The following is a 19,043-nucleotide window of genomic DNA, read 5'->3' as shown; positions in this document are numbered from 1 at the left end:
GATGCCGGCCCTGTCAACAAGTGGGTAAAGTTTGTTTGAGACTTCGGTAGAAAAGTGTCCCCAAACGGGACTGCGGCGTTAATGTTGTCTAAACCCAAATCCATGAGAGAGTTGTTTGGTTCAATGAGTAGACCAATGGCAGAGACAGATCAGGCCTGTGGAATGTTGTATTTTATGAAGAGGGCAAAATAAAAGCAGAGCCAGCGTAATGGTTCACTGGGAAATGTGGAAATGTTATGTTCCAGATTTAAATGGGTATCTTATCATTTGTAGTTCCTGTGTTGATAGGCTTTTGCTGTGTTTTGATTTTTTGTTGTCTTGGTAAATGAGCAGTGAAGAAGACCATGCCTGGTTTAACAGTATTGACTTTACCTGCCTCCTATGATGAACACTATGAATCCACTGGTGTTGACCCCAACTATGACCCTCTCGCTGCCCAACTGACCGAGAGGATGATTACTATACTCCCTATATGTGAATGGTTAAATGTTCCAGATGTCTAACATCGATTTCTGTACATGGTTATATGAGACTAGGTAGTCTCAAAGGGGGAATTTTGGGGGTTACCCTGGGGGTCGGGTGTGGGGCTACAACAATGCCATGATTACTGTATATATGTGATGACCTTTATGCTTGCAATGCGCAATGATGGAAAAGTACTGGGTAAATGGAGATGTACTGCTTTAGTTCTCAGGCTGAGAACTGCCTGCACCTACTGATAGTCACACAGCCTCAAGGCCGAGATAGTAGAGTGAGAAACCACAGTCTAGACATGTTTTTCACATTTGACATACTTTGTATCTAATCCAATGCAACAATGTTAAGGTGTGATTGACGGTAGGTTGTCCACACCACTAATATAAAGAGAGTTGTCTCCTGTTTCGCCACACAGATCTTTACTATAGATACTACTGAGGTATTCTGTCTGCAATTGCATTTTATTACTCAAGAGTTTTATACCAAGGTTCCTGTGTTTGTGTCATCTATCTGGATGACTGATTGTTAAGGGAAACTTACATCACCCCATGCTAAGGACCACTCAACAGTTCCATTTACTGCACAATACTTTAATGCCACTACTGCAGACAGCCAATGCCTCTCAGTCTGGGACAGGAAAGGAAAATGATTGTTGAGGCCATCAACAGCAGCAGTATTTCCAATCAGATTTGTACATACCTTTAACTGTTGGGTTGTTTGTCAATTATAGTGGCATAAAAAGTTATACTATGGAAAATTATATCTAGTATACCAATTAAAAAGACAAACAAACAAATGACATGTTGGATTTTTTGTTTGATCTGTGGAGTAGTTTGAAAGTGTGTACTTAGTTAGTGGAGCGTTTCAGTCTTCTATGCTGACTGCTGAAGTCCAGAAAGCACATCAGACTGAACAGGCAATCCAGGGTGACATTAATTTAAAAGACATGGATAGGGAAGCAGATGGTGAGGGGAAAGAAAGAGCAGTGTTTTAAATGACATTTACACCCAAGAAACCAATTTTTCTGTCTGTAAGTTGCATGATTATGAACTATAAACTAAATGCAATAAATTATTCCTTAGAGGATTATTTGTCTCTGTTCCCCCCCCCCCATTTTTATTATATCAGAAAGTCAAGTTATGAAAGTGATCTTTTCAACATCCTCAACTTTCAATCAATCAACTTACAAACTAACAAGCAAGAAGAGATAGTCTACTGCACAAATTTTTCTCATTTTAGCTACTACAAGTAAATAAAAACATCAGGAACTACAAGCACCATAAACATCTGTTTGACTTCAAAGTAATGCATTCTGGGAACAGATGTTATTTTATCTAGCGTCTTCTCTGTTCTCTGCGGGCTTGTCAATGAGAAGAGAACACCAATTCCCATCATGCAAATTCACTTTTTCCCTCGAAATTGTCCCGTCTGCCGTATCAAGAAATGGGAAAATGAGAGCTGCGAAAGGAGTAACCGGGCAGATAAAATTGAACATAAGTTAACGTGCACATAGACACATTAAATATGGAACAGTACGGCAGTTGTATTACGACGGTTCGTTATGACATAGAAGTTGTACGGTGTTCTGTCTTTCTTCGTTTTTGTTGTTAGCTACATGGACGTTGAACTAGCTGGCTAACGTTAGCCACCTCCCTGTCGCGAGCAACGCCGGGGTGTATATCTTCGTTTAGGCTTCGGCTCATCACCGTACTGCAGTATGTTACAGTGGCTAAAAAGAGGGCCAGGGCTCGGTTATAGCATTTGAGCGTTACCGCTGTGCAAAAACAGCGTCGGTTCACACCATTGGTCAACAATGCACAACCCTTTGCAAGCTATAATTAATTCCATATTCTATGCAAGTTAGCCAGCCAGCTTAGTCAGTAGTTAATATGATGGTGCAGTACAGAAATTAATTGCAAGTAACGTTTCAGTGCCCGTGGTACAGTGCTGCCGTTGTATTCCCAAAAAGGTAAGAAAAGTTGTCCTCTTTTGCTAAGCAAAGTTTCTTGGTTAGGTTATCAAACAGTTAATCTCCAAGATATCTGTCCACTAGTTTCCAACTTGGGGATCATACAAGGCAGCATGGAGCGAGGAGACACCATGGAGCGAGCTGGCAGCATCCAACTGGACATCCCTGACTTCAGCAACTCTGTGCTGTCCCACCTGAACCAGCTGCGTATGCAGGGGCGGCTGTGCGACATTGTGGTGAACGTGCAGGGCCAGAGCTTCCGTGCTCACAAGGTGGTGCTGGCTGCCAGTTCCCCTTACTTCCGAGACCACATGTCGCTGAGCCAGATGAGCACTGTATCCCTGTCAGTCATCCGCAACCCCTCTGTGTTCGAGCAGCTCCTCTCCTTCTGCTACACCGGGAGGCTGTGCATGCAGCTGGCGGACATCATCAGCTACCTGACAGCTGCCAGCTTCCTGCAGATGCAGCACATCATCGACCGCTGCACCCAGATCCTGGAGGGCATCCATCTGAAGATCAGCCTGGCGGATGTGGAGGAGGAGCTGGGGGCCGGAGTGAGGCACAGGGGGGCTGGGAGCTTGGAGGCCAGAAGAGGAGGAGGGGGGTTAGGAACATCAGGGGGCTCGCGCTCCCTTAGCCCGCGCCACAGCAGCCCCAGGGTTCTGGGCCTTCGAGGAAGCAGTGCTGGAGGGGCCTTGGATATCCGGGAGGTGGGAAGCCCAGCGGGGGAGTCCATGAGCCCCCAAATGGTGGAGCACAGCGGGCTGGGCCCAGAGGGGCTGGCTAGGGGGGTGGTAGTGGGCAGCAGGCTGGGGAAGGAGCCCATACTGCGCATCAATCGGGCTGGCCAGTGGTACGTGGAGGCCGAGTCAGAGAGAGGGAGTGGTGGTGAAGAGGGGGAGTCAGTGCGGGTGGTGGACGGGTTGAGGATAAAGACTGAGAGGATGGAGGAGTGGATGGGGGCCGATACCCAGGAGGAAGGGAGTGGGGCGGAGGAGGGAGCAGCCATGATGATCGACACGTCCGGGCGCAGCTCATTGGTGCAGGAGGGTTTTGTCACGGGGGCCAAAAGCTCTCAGCCCTCCAGCAGTTTCAGTGAGACAGAGAGGTGGGTACAAGTTCCAGGGAAGCAGGCCCTTCATGGTTTCATCTATGCCTTTATATAAAGGGAGATTGTGCATGCAAGTTTTAAACTGAAGTCAAATTCAGTACAAAGTACCTCAGAAAAGCACTTTGGGTAACATTTAAAGTTGAGTGAAAATTCAATACAAAAGTAGCCTACTATGTGTATTACTAATGGAAGATGGAGTGCTAAGGTAAATGGCAAGGTGGAGCTACTCACCGAACTGAGGTTTACGGATCCAGTATCTCTGTCCTGTTAGGTTTAGTCCTACTGGCAGTGTGGTCGTGATGGCCGAGAGACAGAGAGCCAAAAGTGAGTCACCCAGCAGAGCGGACAACCAGCGCCACACCAGCTCACAGGTATGTGTCACCCTCATCGACTGGTATTCTACCCTGGTGGTCAGCACTATGCATTCCCAAAGTCCACCATACATCGCTAGTCCTGTGGTTTGTTTGCCAGGGGGAGGAGCAGGCCGTGTTCGACATGGGTGGTTACGAGGAGTACCTGCGTGAGCAGGTGGGTGACCGCTGGTTCCGCTACAACCCTCGGCTCACCTGCATCTACTGCTGCAAGTCCTTCAACCAGAAGGGCAGCCTGGACCGCCACATGCGGCTACACATGGGCATCACACCTTTCGTTTGTCGCATCTGCGGCAAGAAGTACACCCGCAAGGACCAGCTGGAGTACCACATTCGCAAGCACACAGGAAACAAGCCCTTCCATTGCCACGTCTGCGGCAAAAGCTTCCCCTTCCAGGCCATCCTCAACCAGCACTTCCGCAAGAACCACCCGGGCTGCGCCCCTCAGGAGGTGGCCCACAGTGCCTCCCCAGAGACCACCACCGTCTCCTCCCTGGGGGGCCAGAACGAGGAGTCGTCGCCCAGCCAGGAGGAGCCAGAGGGGGGTAGCAACGGAGGTGGGGCCTCTTTTGGAGAGGGTGCCCAGGCCTCGGTCTCCACCACTGGGCCTGATTGACCCAGTGGACCATGGAGGGAGATGGTTGGGCTATGGGAGAACAGGGTATTAGTTTTTTTGGGGGGGGGGGTTGGGGGCAATTAGGCTGTCATTTTGTGCTCTCCTGCCAGGCAAAGAAAAAAATATATATCTTGAAGTTGCTTCATAGGAAAGGATGAAAAGGAAGTAGGTGATTTCAGAGGGTTTCAAGTCCATCCAGGGTGTTATTTTTATAAGCATTTTTCAAATCCCTTCAACTAAACAGAGTTCCAGAATGATGCAAAAGAGTAGTTTGATAGGGCACTTTGTATTATATAGTTATTTATAAGTGATATGTCCGCTTTAAACCACATCTACCTTCATAATACAAACTGAACAGATAAATCGAACACATGAAGAAATGCCACACTCTAATAACTACATACAACACTGAATGCCCGTAGTTTTTATTTGACTGTCTATTTTCCCATGTTACAGTTTTATACTTTTGTATTACCGGTTTACAGGTTCAGAATGCAGAAAAATAACAGGCTGAACTGGTCACAGTTTGGTCATATTGTATTAATATTGCCAAAACACTGTGCCAGTATAATAACTACATACATATATACTCTCCATTTTTTTCCTTTTGCCTTGAGACAATCTTGAGCAGTTGGGGGTCAATGATAGATAATCAGACTCTTCATATATGCTCATTTTAAGTGCCAGAATGGCTTTAAAAAATGCAATTGCACATGAGTAGTAGATATGGCCCAGTGAACAAAAAAACGGTTAATTTGGTAGTAATAAGTGCAATGATGAAAATAACATGACCTTCTTGACCGATGTCAAGAAGACCGAAGGGTCAACATGGCTAAATGCTTTCGAAAGTGTAACATTATTTACTCAGTACAACAATTTTACAGATGTATTGTGAAAGAGGACTCTTAATCCATCTGTATTTTACCGGTTAAAACCTCATATCTCTACATTCTTCAACTAGCTGCTGAATGCATACTTATATATAGGAACGCAAAACACAGGAAACTCAATGGTCTTCAACCTCAGATAAGCTACAATAAAACTCAGTTACCTCTCACACATCACTACGCAATACAGGTCTGCTTCAAGCAGATTGGTCGATACACTCAGCAGAATTTACAGTATGTAATTGTTTTCTCATTTTTCTATGTTGTGGTTAACGTTAACTACTTTTTTTATAAGTGACAATTTTTTTTCGCATAGGTCTCATGTCTTCGGGAACATTTTTTATCTAGCTCTGACAATGTATCTGGAGGATGTAGAGACGAGACAAGATTGTAATGGAGGACACTCGTATCCCTATCAGGGGAGTCCTAAGGAGGAGCAGGATGGGAGACTAATAAGACCTTGCGGCTGTACTGTAGTACCACCCAAGAGAAAGCAGGAGGTCACTGACTGCCACGGATGGCCCATCACCAGAGGATAGACACGCAGCCTGCGTGCTTGCTACAGTAGAATGTGCTCCATTGGAAATCAGTAAGAGGCATCCTGGCAAACAATGGATTTCAGAGGACAAGCCAAGGAACTTATTTCCCCCCTCACATGGAGGCCAACATTACTATGCCAAGCACTTAAAGGAGGGGTTTGAAAGGATAGCATTTAAGAATTATGTAAAAGGTATATATCGCATATGCATATTTAAACCCATTTGTTGCTATATAAGAGTAAAGAGGACCTAAACAACTTGCTAAGATTTTGAACACAGATATAATGGTAGCATAGTGGATTGGCTGTTCTCCCCCCCCCCCCCCCCTTTTTGTTTTACAGAGCTGTGAATCATTTGTGGTTGTGACAGGAGTTTTTATGAATGGGTGTATGCAAGTGAAAAACAGCTACTGGTTTTTTATTATCCGGATTGAGAATGCATTACACATCACCACAGTACACCTCAGTCTAGATTCGTCAGACAAAAACAGGTCAACATTTGTTACAACAAATATCAGGTATTTTTGTTTACTGTTTTTAAGTTTACTCTCTTTGTAAGTTACATTTAAGATTATGGAGTTAAAAAAAAAACATGCTTGGGCTAACTGCAGTGATATCTAACATCAAGCTTTATTTAGCAAGTGTGCAAAGCTTAAATATACATGTTTTAATCAAATGAATAAAATATTTTATTGTGTAAATGGAAATGCCATTATGGCAGTAGCAATGCAGCTATTATCTTACGTCTAAACTAGGGATGCACAAATGTGGAAATGAAACTGGTTGCTTAGGGCCCCAGCCGTTAGTTTTTAGGAACTCAGTTGCGGTCTCAACTTACAGTTTTGAAATTTAGTTGAGCATCAGCAGTTTTTTCTCTTATGTCAGTCAATTATTGAGCAGGCACAAAGGGCACATGCCCAGGGGCCTCCCATTGATTTTGTCAGTCACTCTCACTCAGATATCATATTAATGTGGTGTAAGTCATGGCAAAATGTGTAGAATTGCAGGAAATTAGCTTTAAAACTGCAAGAATGTCTCTTCACCTTATGGCAAAATCTGTAGAATTGCAGGAAATATGGTGTAAAAAGGAAGAAAAAAATCTCCACCCCGATGGCAAAATGAGTGGAATAGTGTTGAAATTAGTTATAAAATCGCAAAGTCTTCTCTCTGTACCATGGCAAAATGTATAGAATTGTAGCAAACTTGCTTTAAAACTGCAATATTTTCTCTGTGCCCCATGGCACAAAACAAATGTATTACAGGAAATTAACTCAAACATATATTTTTTCTCTACGCCATCAAGAGGGGTCCACTAAAATGTTTTGCCTGTGAGGGGCCTCCCAACAAAATGTTTCTTAAGGCCTCCAAAAGGCTAGGGGGGAAATCTTGGTCAATAACCAATATATTTTTGTCCATGATGACTGATATAATATCAGCCATCATGGGAAAAATGGCATTACAGAAATTGTGTCAACAACTAGCTATTTATCAAAAGGCCTTTTTCATAATTTATAAAATACAATTTTTTGTAAAGGTCAATCCCCGGGTGTGGGAGTTGTATAAGGTGAACAGTGCACCGTGTCATTTTATTTTAGCTCAGATTTAACACCATACAATATTGGTACCAAATATTGTTTTTTCAGCCATATTTGTCCTATACTGATATGAAGTCAGATATGTTTCAATTAGGGATGCATGATATAAGTATTTTAATACTCAATATTATGCTTGCAGCATGAAGATCCTTAACAATGAGATGGCTTCAGTCAACATTTTTTTTTAAATGTGTCACGCTCACAGATCATGCCTCTAAGCCAGTGGTCACCAACCTTGGTCCTGGAGAGCTACAAGGTGTGCCGACTTTGAATTAAAACATTCCAGTGCGTACATAGCATTCCAAAGTAGAACTGAAGCGGAATCATTTGAATTGACAGTCGATTTTCAGATACATTAGATTTCAATCATCTTAGAGATTACATTACATTTACAAACCTTGATGCCGGAAAACCTGGAATCCAGATAGGAAAGTGTTCATGCATGTGTAAAAAAAAAAATTAAACGATTTGATTTTTAAACAATTACTATATAAAAAAAAAAAGAACAAAACTAAATTTTTGGATTTACAATATTTTTTCCCAGCAGGTACCAGGTTTGCTGGATTTCAATTTAGTTTGAATAGTACTCCCAGGCCTTTTTGGGGATTTGACCAAGATTGATTGTCATGCTGTTTTCTTTGTCTATTGCTTATAATTCAAATGGCTTTTGTTACTTTTTAATAAGCTTTAACTGCGCAGAGGACATGTGTATTTGCAGTGTAAATATGACTATTGAACCCTTGTATATGTATTGTTACTGCTGAATGTGGATCAATGACAGGAACAAGCCATCTCGTGTAGCCTCTCCAGTTTCAGCAAACAGATCTATGTCGTCTCCACTTATCTCGGTATGTCGTGTGAAGATTCTTACTAAGCTAGTGTCAATAATGCATATATAGTTGATTTAAGTACTGTTCTGGAAAGTTCTGTTTTGACCCATCTGTCCAACTGTGAAAAACATCTAGCTAAAAATGTTAAGATGTCAAAATCAGGAATCCAAACATTTGTTACTTGAATGAATTGTCAAGCTGAGGCCCTATTTAGCATCAATGCATGCCATCTTTGTCATAGGTTTTCAATGCCAAACTTGGGAAAGTTTCTTTATCAATAGATTTGCACCAAAACATGCCAAATAATGTTATTAGGTGACATTTAATATATTCTACATTTTGTGCTATTATGTCTTGGTCTTGCTGATTCATTGTCTTAGAGGTTTCTCTTTTTTTTCTTTACAATTGTCTTGTGTGAAATGTCTATACACAAATGCATACATGCAGTATATCCAATATGATTTTGACTGCAAAATGCTTACTCCAACTAATTATTAAGCTATGTAATTAATTGGCAAAAATATTTAATACTTAACGCAAAATATTATTTGACGTAAAAAATATATTCATAAACAAAGAATATCTCAAAGGAAATGGAATATATTAAAATGACAATATTTAACATTTTCCCTGTCAAGAAATGTACAAAACCAGCTGTGGTCTTGCAAGATCTTGCAGGTTATATGTGAAGTTCCCTTTTTATTTTATGCATGGTCCTGTTTCTGAAAAAGAAACATTTCTTGATTATACTGTAAAGGGTAATGCTTTGGGTTGTTGGTATGAAGAGGGTTTGGTTTATCGCTTGGGGTCATTTGCAAGGCCAAAGGTTGATTTGTTAATTGCTTTTGATAATGTGAAAAAGGGTTACTTCACAATAACCACTATATCATTTTCATTATTAAAGTACATTCTCTTCAAAGGAAATAAAGCACTTTAAGTGTTACTGTTATTGGCTGGTTTTATTTTTAGTAAGGTCAGATTTAGCAGTCTGCGTACATGTGACAGGATGAGTACATGTGTGAATGGATGTGTACCTGTATGTATACCTTTTGAGTGTTTGTTTAAAAGTGTCATTTTAAGGATGGTCCTTTCACCAATCAACAGATACTTAATCAATTACTCATTTGACAGATTTACATAAAAAAGTACTCAGTCTTAAATACATCACAAAGTGGTCCACTGTCCATCCGATTTGGTTTATTTTACATTGATACAGAGATCAGAAATTGGCAGTTACATGACATGAATGACGAATCTGAGGTTGGTGTGTGTGTGATCAGGGGTCACAGGGGTCAGCCACCCGGCCGGTGAACACCATGGTGTTGATGGTGGACTCTCGGATAAGCAGGAGGAAGGGCCGGTTGGCCATAAACACCTCCTGGTTTAAGTTGATGGAGCGGCCAATGGCCACCACAGCTGTGGCAGCAACCACCTCACTGCCTTCCTCATTCACCTGCAACAGTTGTTTGTTTATTTGTTAAGAATAGTTTTGAAAGTTTATGATCATTGATTAATGAAGTTAAACAACTATATTTTATGCTTGTTAATTGTCCAATTAGGCCTAGTGCCCCACCTGATGCACATTTGATCTGTTAGCAAATCGTTTTTTTCAGCTACATTAAGTGATGATCCTTATGGATTTCATATGATTCTTATGGATCCTGTACATACCTCTATGAATGCTTTATGGAATGCATCTGAAATGTACAGATTATTTGCCTCATCTTCCAGGATGCCCGAGAGGCTGGCGTCCCTGGGGCTGAAGAGGTCCTCGAGCCCCATGGCCTGAAGTTGCTCCTTCAGACTGAAGCTGTCTTCGATGCGGAAGCGGGGCAGGTGCACCGACACCGTGGTCTCCCTCATGTTATCCAGCCAGCCAGTCAGCTTCTTCAAGTCCAGGTTCTCCTCCACCTTACAACAACAGCAGATGTTCAGTGTGATTGGTGGTATGGAGGATGAGTTGAAAATTACTAAAACATGAATAACCTTGGGAGTACAATATAATTGTCAGTGAACAGTGTAAATGACGACAGGCACCCAGGACCCACCTCAGACAAGGGTGTGCCTTTCAGTGGTAGGATCAGCACCATTGTGATGCCCTCTCCGCGGTACGGCAGCTCCAGCAGCTGCACCTTATCTTCAGTGAACCTGCCGTAGCGAAACTTGGTCTCCTGGTACATCATGGACACTGGGCATGTCTTGGACTTACTCACGTAGAAGTTGGCCTTGAAGACATTGTCTTTGTCGAATTGGTTTTTCCACTGACCCTGTGAGACAGCAAAAAATTATGTGACAGTTGAATGAAAGGCAGTGGGTTCCTGGGTGGTGGCCAAAATGAAACTTGTTTTGGCCTGTCCATCCATAGGCAGCGCAGAACACAAAATGTATGAGAAAAATATACTCAACACACCTTGAAATAGATGGTGTTGACCAGGACCAGCACAGTGTTGGAGTTCAGTGATCCCTCCGGCAAAGTGTTCTGAATCCTTTTTTCCGTCTTGTTTGAGATCCAATCGTTGATGGTCACCCGTGACAGCTCTGGCTTCTCCTAAAAGACCCATGTTCACAGAATTGCACTTCTACCATGTCACATGCCTTGAACTACTTTGGTAACTCTGGAATTGAATTACTCAACACTGTGCAGTAACTTCAGATAAATAACATGTAGCAATACCTCAGTACATCTAATTCAGTTGTTCCCAACTCCGGTCCTTGACTACTCCCAACAGTACACATTTTTATTGTACCCCTGGACATGCACACCTGATTCAACTTGTCAACTAATCATCAGGCCCTCAATGAGTTGAATCAGATTTGTCTGGGGTAACAACAAAAATGTGTGCTGTTGGGGGTACTTGAGGACTGGAGTTGGGAACCACTTCTCTAATTGATTACTTAACTCTGGTCCATAATAGTAACAAGTGAATTAATTAACTCTTGTACACACAGTAATTGTTATTAAAGAGTGCATAATAACACATGCTATTTGTGATGTGTGAAAATGCCAAATTAAGCAGTAGGCTATGAAAAACGCAAGAGGGAATGACCTTGAAATTGAGTGGCATGAGTTTAGCGCCATACACCAGCTCACTGATATTCTGGTAATTCTCACTGAATGCCAGAGACTTTTCTCCGAAAAGACGGTTGGCTGAGATCAGCTCTGTCGTCTTGTCTTTCTTGCGGTACAGGCGACAGTTTAGCTTGGCGAAGAAGAAATGCACTTGGTCCGACGTCTTCTCTTTGATCGTGTCAAACTCAAACACCTGAATTGAGATTGAGACAAGAGGTCAGACATTGGGAGGCCTGAGCTGTTATTGGTTGTGGCTATAAATAAAATAAAAAAATCACTGAAGAAGAGCAAGACAGACTGAGTGAACATATTAACTGACATAAAACCCACATTTCTAAGTTCCTCCTGCCTAATGTGTATGAACAAAATGCTGAGCGGGTCATGCATGTAATTGTAAATGTATAGTAACAGTCTCAATCTTGATGGTTTTATTCACGGAGTGTAGGAACACTTGCTCTTTCCATGACATAGACTGACCAGGTGAAAGCTATGATCCCTTATTGAGGTCACTTGTTAAATCCACATCAATCAGTGAAGGGAGGAGACAGGTTAAAGAAGGATTTTTTAAAGCTTTGAGACATGGATTGTATATGTGTGCCATTCAGAGGCTGAATGGGCAAGACAAAGTATTTAAGTGCCTTTGAACGGGGTATGGCAGTAGGTGCCAGGCACACCGGTTTGAGTGTGACAAGAACTGCAACGCTGCTGGGTTTTTCACACAACAGTTTCCCGTTTGTATTATGAATGGTCGACCACTCAAAGCACATCCAGCCAAAATGGGGTACAATGAAATATTAGGAAGGTGTTCTTAATGTTTTGTACACTGTATTTTGGCCTTTTAATGCGGGTTACCAAGACCATTTAAAGAGCGACTGCCCCTAAAAACCAACTTCTCATTTTGAAAGCGTACTATGTGGCAATGATATGAGTCAGACACATTTATTCTAGTGTCCACAAAGTATAAAAAGGAGAATTTTGTCATAAAGTCGGTCTCGTCCAAAACAGAGTTGCGAGATGATAGGAAAAATCATTGTCATGGAATGAAGGGTACCTTAACAGTTTTCCTTGGGTTGGGTTTATTTCAATCCTGCCCACAGCTGGAGGCACCCAAATAATCATCCATTTGGAGTGCAGCTGCACGCGACCCGATCTAATGCCCATGGTAACTTTGTACACAATATTTTAAAAGGTCAATAGCTCCAAATTTCAATGACTTACAAACCTCAAATCAACTATATTTTGTAGAAATGCATATACAAATATTGAAAGCATTTAATGAGACAACTAAAATATGTGCAATATGAAAATATTGTGCCATTTACATTGTGTAATTTATTGATGGTCCCTAACTAGCCCCAGAGATAGGCTATCCGATGTCAAACCCATTCTTCCACGGTCGCACACCAGCCGGCTGAAGCTAATTGGCTAGCACTACTTAGCCTAGGCAACTTCAAGACACTAGACCTGGTTAGAATATTTCAAGTTATCTAAAAGGGTGAGTGACTAACTGTGTACTGTTTGACAGAAGTGAATGTACAAAAGCTTGCCACGTGCGAACACACGAGACACCAACATTTTGCTTTAGACCCCTTACGTTCATAATCTGTTTGAGCGTGTTGTTGCAGGCGCCCAGTTTGGTCATAGCGAAGGCTGTGGATATGCTGATAGGGGACATGAAGATGTTGGCCTCGCTGGGTTTACCCTGGGATAGCTGCTTGAACAGGGACAGGGCGAAGCGACTGTTCGCCTTGGACAGCTCCCACACCCGGGGATTGGTGTTTTCAGGAACTTTCTCTGGCTTAGCATCCGCTGTCAAGGCTTCATCCTCGGGGCTGCGGTAAACACACTTGGGCTCCAGGGGCACGTCTTTGGGCTTGACATGGCAGAAGTCTTTGAACGCCTGGGAGGTTGACAGCAAGGCGAGGAGCAGCCCCAGAATCCACACAAACTCGGACAACCTCATCCTGAGGGGGAGAGAGGGGTCTGGGTCAGGTTATATGAGGCGTATTCAACCCCTTTGGTCATTGGTCACAGGTTAATTTATACTTGGGAAACCAGTTGTCTCTGGGCAACCGATGGCATGTAAGGATCAATGAAGCACCGGGGGAAGGGTAAACTAGCGGACACTGCAGCTCACAAGGACTAGCGTTGGTATAGGCTACAGTATGGTACTGTATACACATCTATTGTTTTAAGCTACCTTGAAATACTGGTACAAACCAGAGGAGGCTCCTTCAGGGAGGAGAGGGATACATTTTTAGGATGTCCTACATTAAGCCAACCCATTGGCTTAACTATAACAAATTCAAAATAACTTTCAACCTACCTCCCTTACTTTTTAAGTCACCAGATGCCACTGCAGCACACATTATAACCAACATAACACCACTCAAAGTAACTTCCAAAGTTCAACTGTCTCTTTGCCTAGTGGGAGGCCATTGTAATGTAGGGAAACACAAAAAATAACAAAGCACACACTGGGGCTATTCATAATTTTAAAGAGTTTCCACTCAGTTTGCTCTCCGAATATGTGATATTTTAATAAAGCTTAGGGTATGTTATGTTATCACCTTATTAGAAGCACTTTTTTCTTTAAAGTGGATAATCGTTTTATTCAGCACCTGAAAAAAAATGGATGCAAGTAAAACCTCTCCTTTAATGGAATTCATAACTCAAGAGTGGCTATCTAAGTATGTACAGTGGGGTCCAAAATGATTGACACCCTTGAAAAGTATAAGCAATAAAATAATAAAAATACTTAGCTATATTGTATGATAACATTTTTTAAATTGTATTATTTTATACTAATACTGTACATGCTAACCTCTCGTTATTGGTAATCTGTAACTTTCTCACTGATTATTCACGATTCAGTCAGGGGTATCCCTAATCATGGTAGCATCCACATTTTAATAAACATATTCTATTCTTATTTACAATTAAAGTGACTGCAAAATGAAAATACAGTATTTACCATTAATTTCTTTTGGGCACAAAATAATCAGAAACACAACCAAAACTAACTGCAAATGCATTCAACAAGTTTGTAGAGTCACAAACTTGATGTAGTCATTGCGTGCTAGGAATATGGGACCAAATACAAAACCTTTGACTACTTAATATGAACCTTTAGGGGTGTCAATAATTTTGTCCCCTAGCTTTTAGAGAAAGAAAAGTATTACTTGTGACACAAAATCTTTCCCGGCGCAATTGTATTAGTATAAAATAATTTGCCAATTATTTTAGGATAGAACATAGCTCAATATTTTTATTATTTATGTAATACAGTCATTATTGCTAATCTTTATCAAGGGTGTCAATAACTTTGGATCCCACTGTATATGAAAGGGATTAAAATAGCAACCAGGAACCACACAATGCTAAAAAAATTCTGTTTTAAGTTTGAAGACTTACAATAGAACACCATTTCTGTTGAGAAGCTTTGAATTTACCGTCTGTTTATTCAGCTAGCCATTGACAAATACCTGTTGCTAAATACGTGCCATCTTTGAACATAGCATCACCTCTTTCAACCAAACTAAACCCTACGTAACAATATTATGAATTGACAATGCCTTACCTGAGGTATATTTTCCTTGTAAATGACTGTGTGTGTGGAACCTAAGTATCGGCTGCGAGTTGAGCTTATGAGTCCCTCATAGGGGTCAGGGTCAGTGTCCTGTAGCGCAAGTGGGGGCCTGGAGAAAGGACGATTTACTCAGCTCAAACTTTGAAATATTGACTTTGAAGTATTGATCGATTCAGTTGAGTTGGTCCCACATGTTGATTGATCCAATGTTCTAAACACATCTTTAATAGTATTTGTTTATATGAAATAATACAAGAATGCAACATGCCAATACACAGAGAATGTTCACAGTGAAGAATAAATAAGTACAGCCTTATTTATACAATTATACCGAATATTTGTACAGAAATACCTCATACATGGTGCAATATTGATATTGAGAAGGATTTTTTATTAATTTTTTCACCTTTTTTAACCAGGTAGGCCAGTTGAGAACAAGTTCTCATTTACAACTGCGACCTGGCCAAGATAAAGCTAAGCAGTGCGACAAAAAACAACACAGAGATACACATGGATTAAACAAAAGTAGTCAATAACACAATAGAAAAATCTATATACAGTGTGTGCAAATGGAGTAAGGAGGTAAGGCAATAAATAGGCCAATAGTAGTGAAGTAATTACAATTTAGCAAATTAACACTGGGGTGATAGATGTGCAGATGATGATGTGCAAGTAGAAATACTGGTGTGCAAAAAATGTTAATAAAACAATATGGGGATGAGGTAGGTAGTTGGGTGGGCTATTTACAGATGGGCTGTGTACAGCTGCAGCGATCGGTAAGCTGCTCAGATAGCTGATGCTTAAAGTTAGTACATCTAAAAGAAAGATGTTGCTCTACATCACATTAACAGCTGTGTGCGTTAATGTTGCAGATTGTAGCTTCCATCAATGTAATTGTCTGCATCATTTTCAATCTCCCATTAAAAACATTGTACATATACAGTACCAGTCAAAAGTTTGGACACCTACTCATTCAAGGGTTTTTCTTTATTTTTTACTATTTTCTACATTGTAGAATAATAGTGAACACATCAAAACTATGAAATAACACATGGAATCATGTAGTAACCAAAAAGTGTTAAACAAATAAATATATTTTATTTGTATATAGATTCTTCAAAGTAGCCACCCTTTGCCTTGATGACAGCTTTGCACACTCTTGGCATTCTCTCAAACAGCTTCACCTGGAATGCTTTTCCAACAGTCTTGAAGGATTTTCCACATATGCTGAGAACTTGTTGGCTGCTTTTCCTTCACTCTGCGGTCTGACTCATCCCAAACCATCTCAATTTGGTTGAGGTCGGGGGATTGTGGAGGCCAGGTCATCTGATGCAGCACTCCATCACTCTCCTTCTTGGTAAAATAGCCCTTACACAGCCTGGAGGTGTGTTGGGTCATTGTCCTGTTGAAAAACAAATGATAGTCCCACTAAGCCCAAACCAGATGGGATGGCGTATCGCTGCAGAATGCTGTTGTAGCCATGCTGGTTAAGTGTGTCTTGAATTCTAAATAAATCACTGACAGTGTCACCAGCAAAGCACCCCCACACCATAACACCTCCTCCTCCATGCTTTACGGTGGGAAATACACAGGCGGAGATCATCCATTCACCCACACCACGTCTCACAAAGACACGGCGGTTGGATCCAAAAATCGCAAATTTGGACACCAGACCAAATGACACATTTTCACCGGTCTAATGTCCATTGCTCTTGTTTCTTGGCCCAAGCAAGTCTTCTTATTATTGGTGTCTTTTAGTAGTGGCTTCTTTACAGCAAATCGACCATGAAGGCCTGATTCACACAGTCTCCTCTGAACAGTTGATGTTGAGATGTCTGTTACTTGAAATCTGTGAAGCATTTATTTGGGCTGCAATTTCTGAGGCTGGTAACTCTAATGAACTTATCCTCTGCAGCAGAGGTAACTCTAGGTCTTCCATTCCAGTGGCGGTCCTCATGAGAGTCAGTTTCATCATAGCGCTTGATGTTTTTTGCGACTGCAATTGAAGAACCTTTCAAAGTTCTTGAAATGTTCCATGTTGACTGACCTACATGTCTTAAAGTAATAATGGACTGTCATTTCTCTTTGCTTATTTGAGCTGTTCTTGCCATAATATGGACTTGGTCTTTCACCAAATAGGGCTGTAAGCACAACCCCCACCTGTGGACGTCGGGCCCTCATACCACCCTCATGGAGTCTGTTTCTGACCGTTTGAGCAGACACATGCACATTTGTGGCCTGCTGGAGGTCATTTTGCAGGGCTCTGGCAGTGCTCCTCCTTGCACAAAGGCGGAGGTAGCGGTCCTGCTGCTGGGTTGTTGCCCTCCTACGGCCTCCTCCGCGTCTCCCGATGTACTGGCCTGTCTCCTGGTAGCGCCTCCATGCTCTGGACACTACGCTGACAGACACAGCAAACTTTCTTGCCACAGCTCGCATTGATGTGCCATCCTGGATGAGCTGCACTACCTGAGCCACTTGTGTGGGTTGTAGACTCCGTCTCATGCTACCACTAGAGTGAAAGCACCGCCAGCATTCAAAAGTGACCAAAACATCAGCCAGGAAGCATAGGAACTGAGAAGTGGTCTGTGGTCACCACCTGCAGAACCACTCCTTTATTGGGGGTGTCTTGCTAATTGTCTATAATTTCCACCTTTTGTCTATTCCATTTGCACAACAGCATGTGAAATTTATTGTCAATCAGTGTTGCTTCCTAAGTGGACAGTTTGATTTCACAGAAGTGTGATTGACTTAGAGTTACATTGTGTTATTTAAGTGTTCCCTTTATTTTTTTGAGCAGTGTATTTTCATTTGTATAAAACTTTTTTGGTTACTACATGATTCCATGTGTGTTATTTTGATGTCTTCACCATTATTCTGCAATGTAGAAAATAGTAAAAATAAAGAAAAACTTTTGACCGGTAGTGTATGTAAACACGATGTTTTTGCATTTTAATACATTTGCAAAAATTTCTAAAAACCTGTTTTCGCTTTGTCATTATGGGGTATTGTGTGTAGACTGATGATGTTTTATTTAATCAATTTTAGAGTAAGGCTGTGGAAAAAGGGGTCTGAATACTTTCCCAAATGCACTGTATATACATTTTACGGACACAATGTATTCTACAATAGTTGTCTTTCCTTTATTTTTTTCATCCTTCAACTACCCTCAACCCCTCCCATCTACAGTTGCAAGAAAAAGTATGTGAACCCTTTGGAATTACCTGGATTTCTGCTTAAATTGGTCATAGAATTTGATCTGATCAAAACAATAGACAAACACAGTCTGCTTAAACTAATAACACACACAATTATACATTTTCATGTCTTTATTTAACACACCGTGTAAATATTCACAGTGCAGGGTGGGGAAAGTATGTGAACCCTTGGATTTAATAACTGGTTGACCCTCCTTTGGTAGCAATAACCTCAACCAAACGTTTTATGTAGTTGCGGATCAGAACTGCACAATGGTCAGGAGGAATTTTGTACCATTCCTCTTTACAAAACTGTTTCAGTTCAGCAATATTCTTGGAATGTCTGGTGTGAACTGCTCTCGAGGTCATGTCATAGCATCTCAATCGGATTGAGGTCAGGACTCTTGACTGGGCAACTCTAACCAACACCTCCAATCTTGTCTCATTGATTGGACTCCAGGTTAGCTGACGCCTGACTCCAATTAGCTTTTGGAGAAGTGATTAGCCTAGGGGTTCACATACTTTTCCCAACCTACATTGTGAATGTTTAAATGCTGTATTCAATATAGACAAGAAAAATACAATAATTTGTGTGTTATTAGTTCAAGCAGACTGTGTTTGTCTATTGCTGTGACTTAGATGAAGATCAGATCACATTTTATTACTAATTTATGCAGAAATCCAGGTAATTCTCTGAAGACCGTACAGTTACTATTTGCCATTTTTTTTAAACTGTGCTGTTTCACAAAAGTTCTGAACCTACTGTATATACATTTTACGGACACAGTACATTTTA

The 19,043-nt window shown here is 41.4% G+C and overlaps 2 protein-coding genes across 4 annotated transcripts; one reads left to right on the top strand and one right to left on the bottom strand.

Annotated features, from left to right (window-relative positions):
- The first annotated feature begins 1,835 nt into the window (after window positions 1-1,835).
- LOC139540790 (zinc finger and BTB domain-containing protein 37-like) lies at window positions 1,836-9,343 on the top strand. The gene is made up of 4 exons (XM_071344760.1): window positions 1,836-2,446; window positions 2,531-3,554; window positions 3,829-3,928; window positions 4,029-9,343. The coding sequence occupies exons 2-4, from the start codon at window positions 2,560-2,562 to the stop codon at window positions 4,542-4,544; spliced, it is 1,611 nt and encodes a 536-aa protein (XP_071200861.1). The 5' UTR covers window positions 1,836-2,446; window positions 2,531-2,559; the 3' UTR covers window positions 4,545-9,343.
- A 228-nt stretch (window positions 9,344-9,571) lies between these two features.
- LOC139540791 (antithrombin-III-like) lies at window positions 9,572-15,183 on the bottom strand. 3 transcript variants are annotated; one of them, XM_071344763.1, is made up of 8 exons: window positions 15,045-15,154; window positions 14,035-14,085; window positions 13,059-13,447; window positions 11,442-11,657; window positions 10,805-10,942; window positions 10,443-10,661; window positions 10,066-10,305; window positions 9,572-9,847 (listed from the first exon to the last, which is right to left on the bottom strand). In XM_071344763.1, the coding sequence occupies exons 3-8, from the start codon at window positions 13,425-13,427 to the stop codon at window positions 9,671-9,673; spliced, it is 1,359 nt and encodes a 452-aa protein (XP_071200864.1). In that variant the 5' UTR covers window positions 13,428-13,447; window positions 14,035-14,085; window positions 15,045-15,154; the 3' UTR covers window positions 9,572-9,670. The 3 variants fall into 3 exon arrangements, with proteins under 3 accessions (XP_071200864.1, XP_071200862.1, XP_071200863.1); XM_071344761.1 differs by having other exon boundaries at window positions 13,059-13,428; window positions 15,045-15,153; XM_071344762.1 differs by lacking the exon at window positions 14,035-14,085 and having other exon boundaries at window positions 13,059-13,428; window positions 15,045-15,183.
- Between the last annotated feature and the right edge of the window lie 3,860 nt (window positions 15,184-19,043).

The sequence above is a fragment of the Salvelinus alpinus genome, chromosome 16, assembly GCF_045679555.1.
Source record: "Salvelinus alpinus chromosome 16, SLU_Salpinus.1, whole genome shotgun sequence".
NCBI lineage: Eukaryota > Metazoa > Chordata > Actinopteri > Salmoniformes > Salmonidae > Salvelinus > Salvelinus alpinus.
The sequence above is the reverse complement of the archived record's forward strand: the minus strand, read 5'-3'. Positions and strand labels throughout refer to the sequence as shown.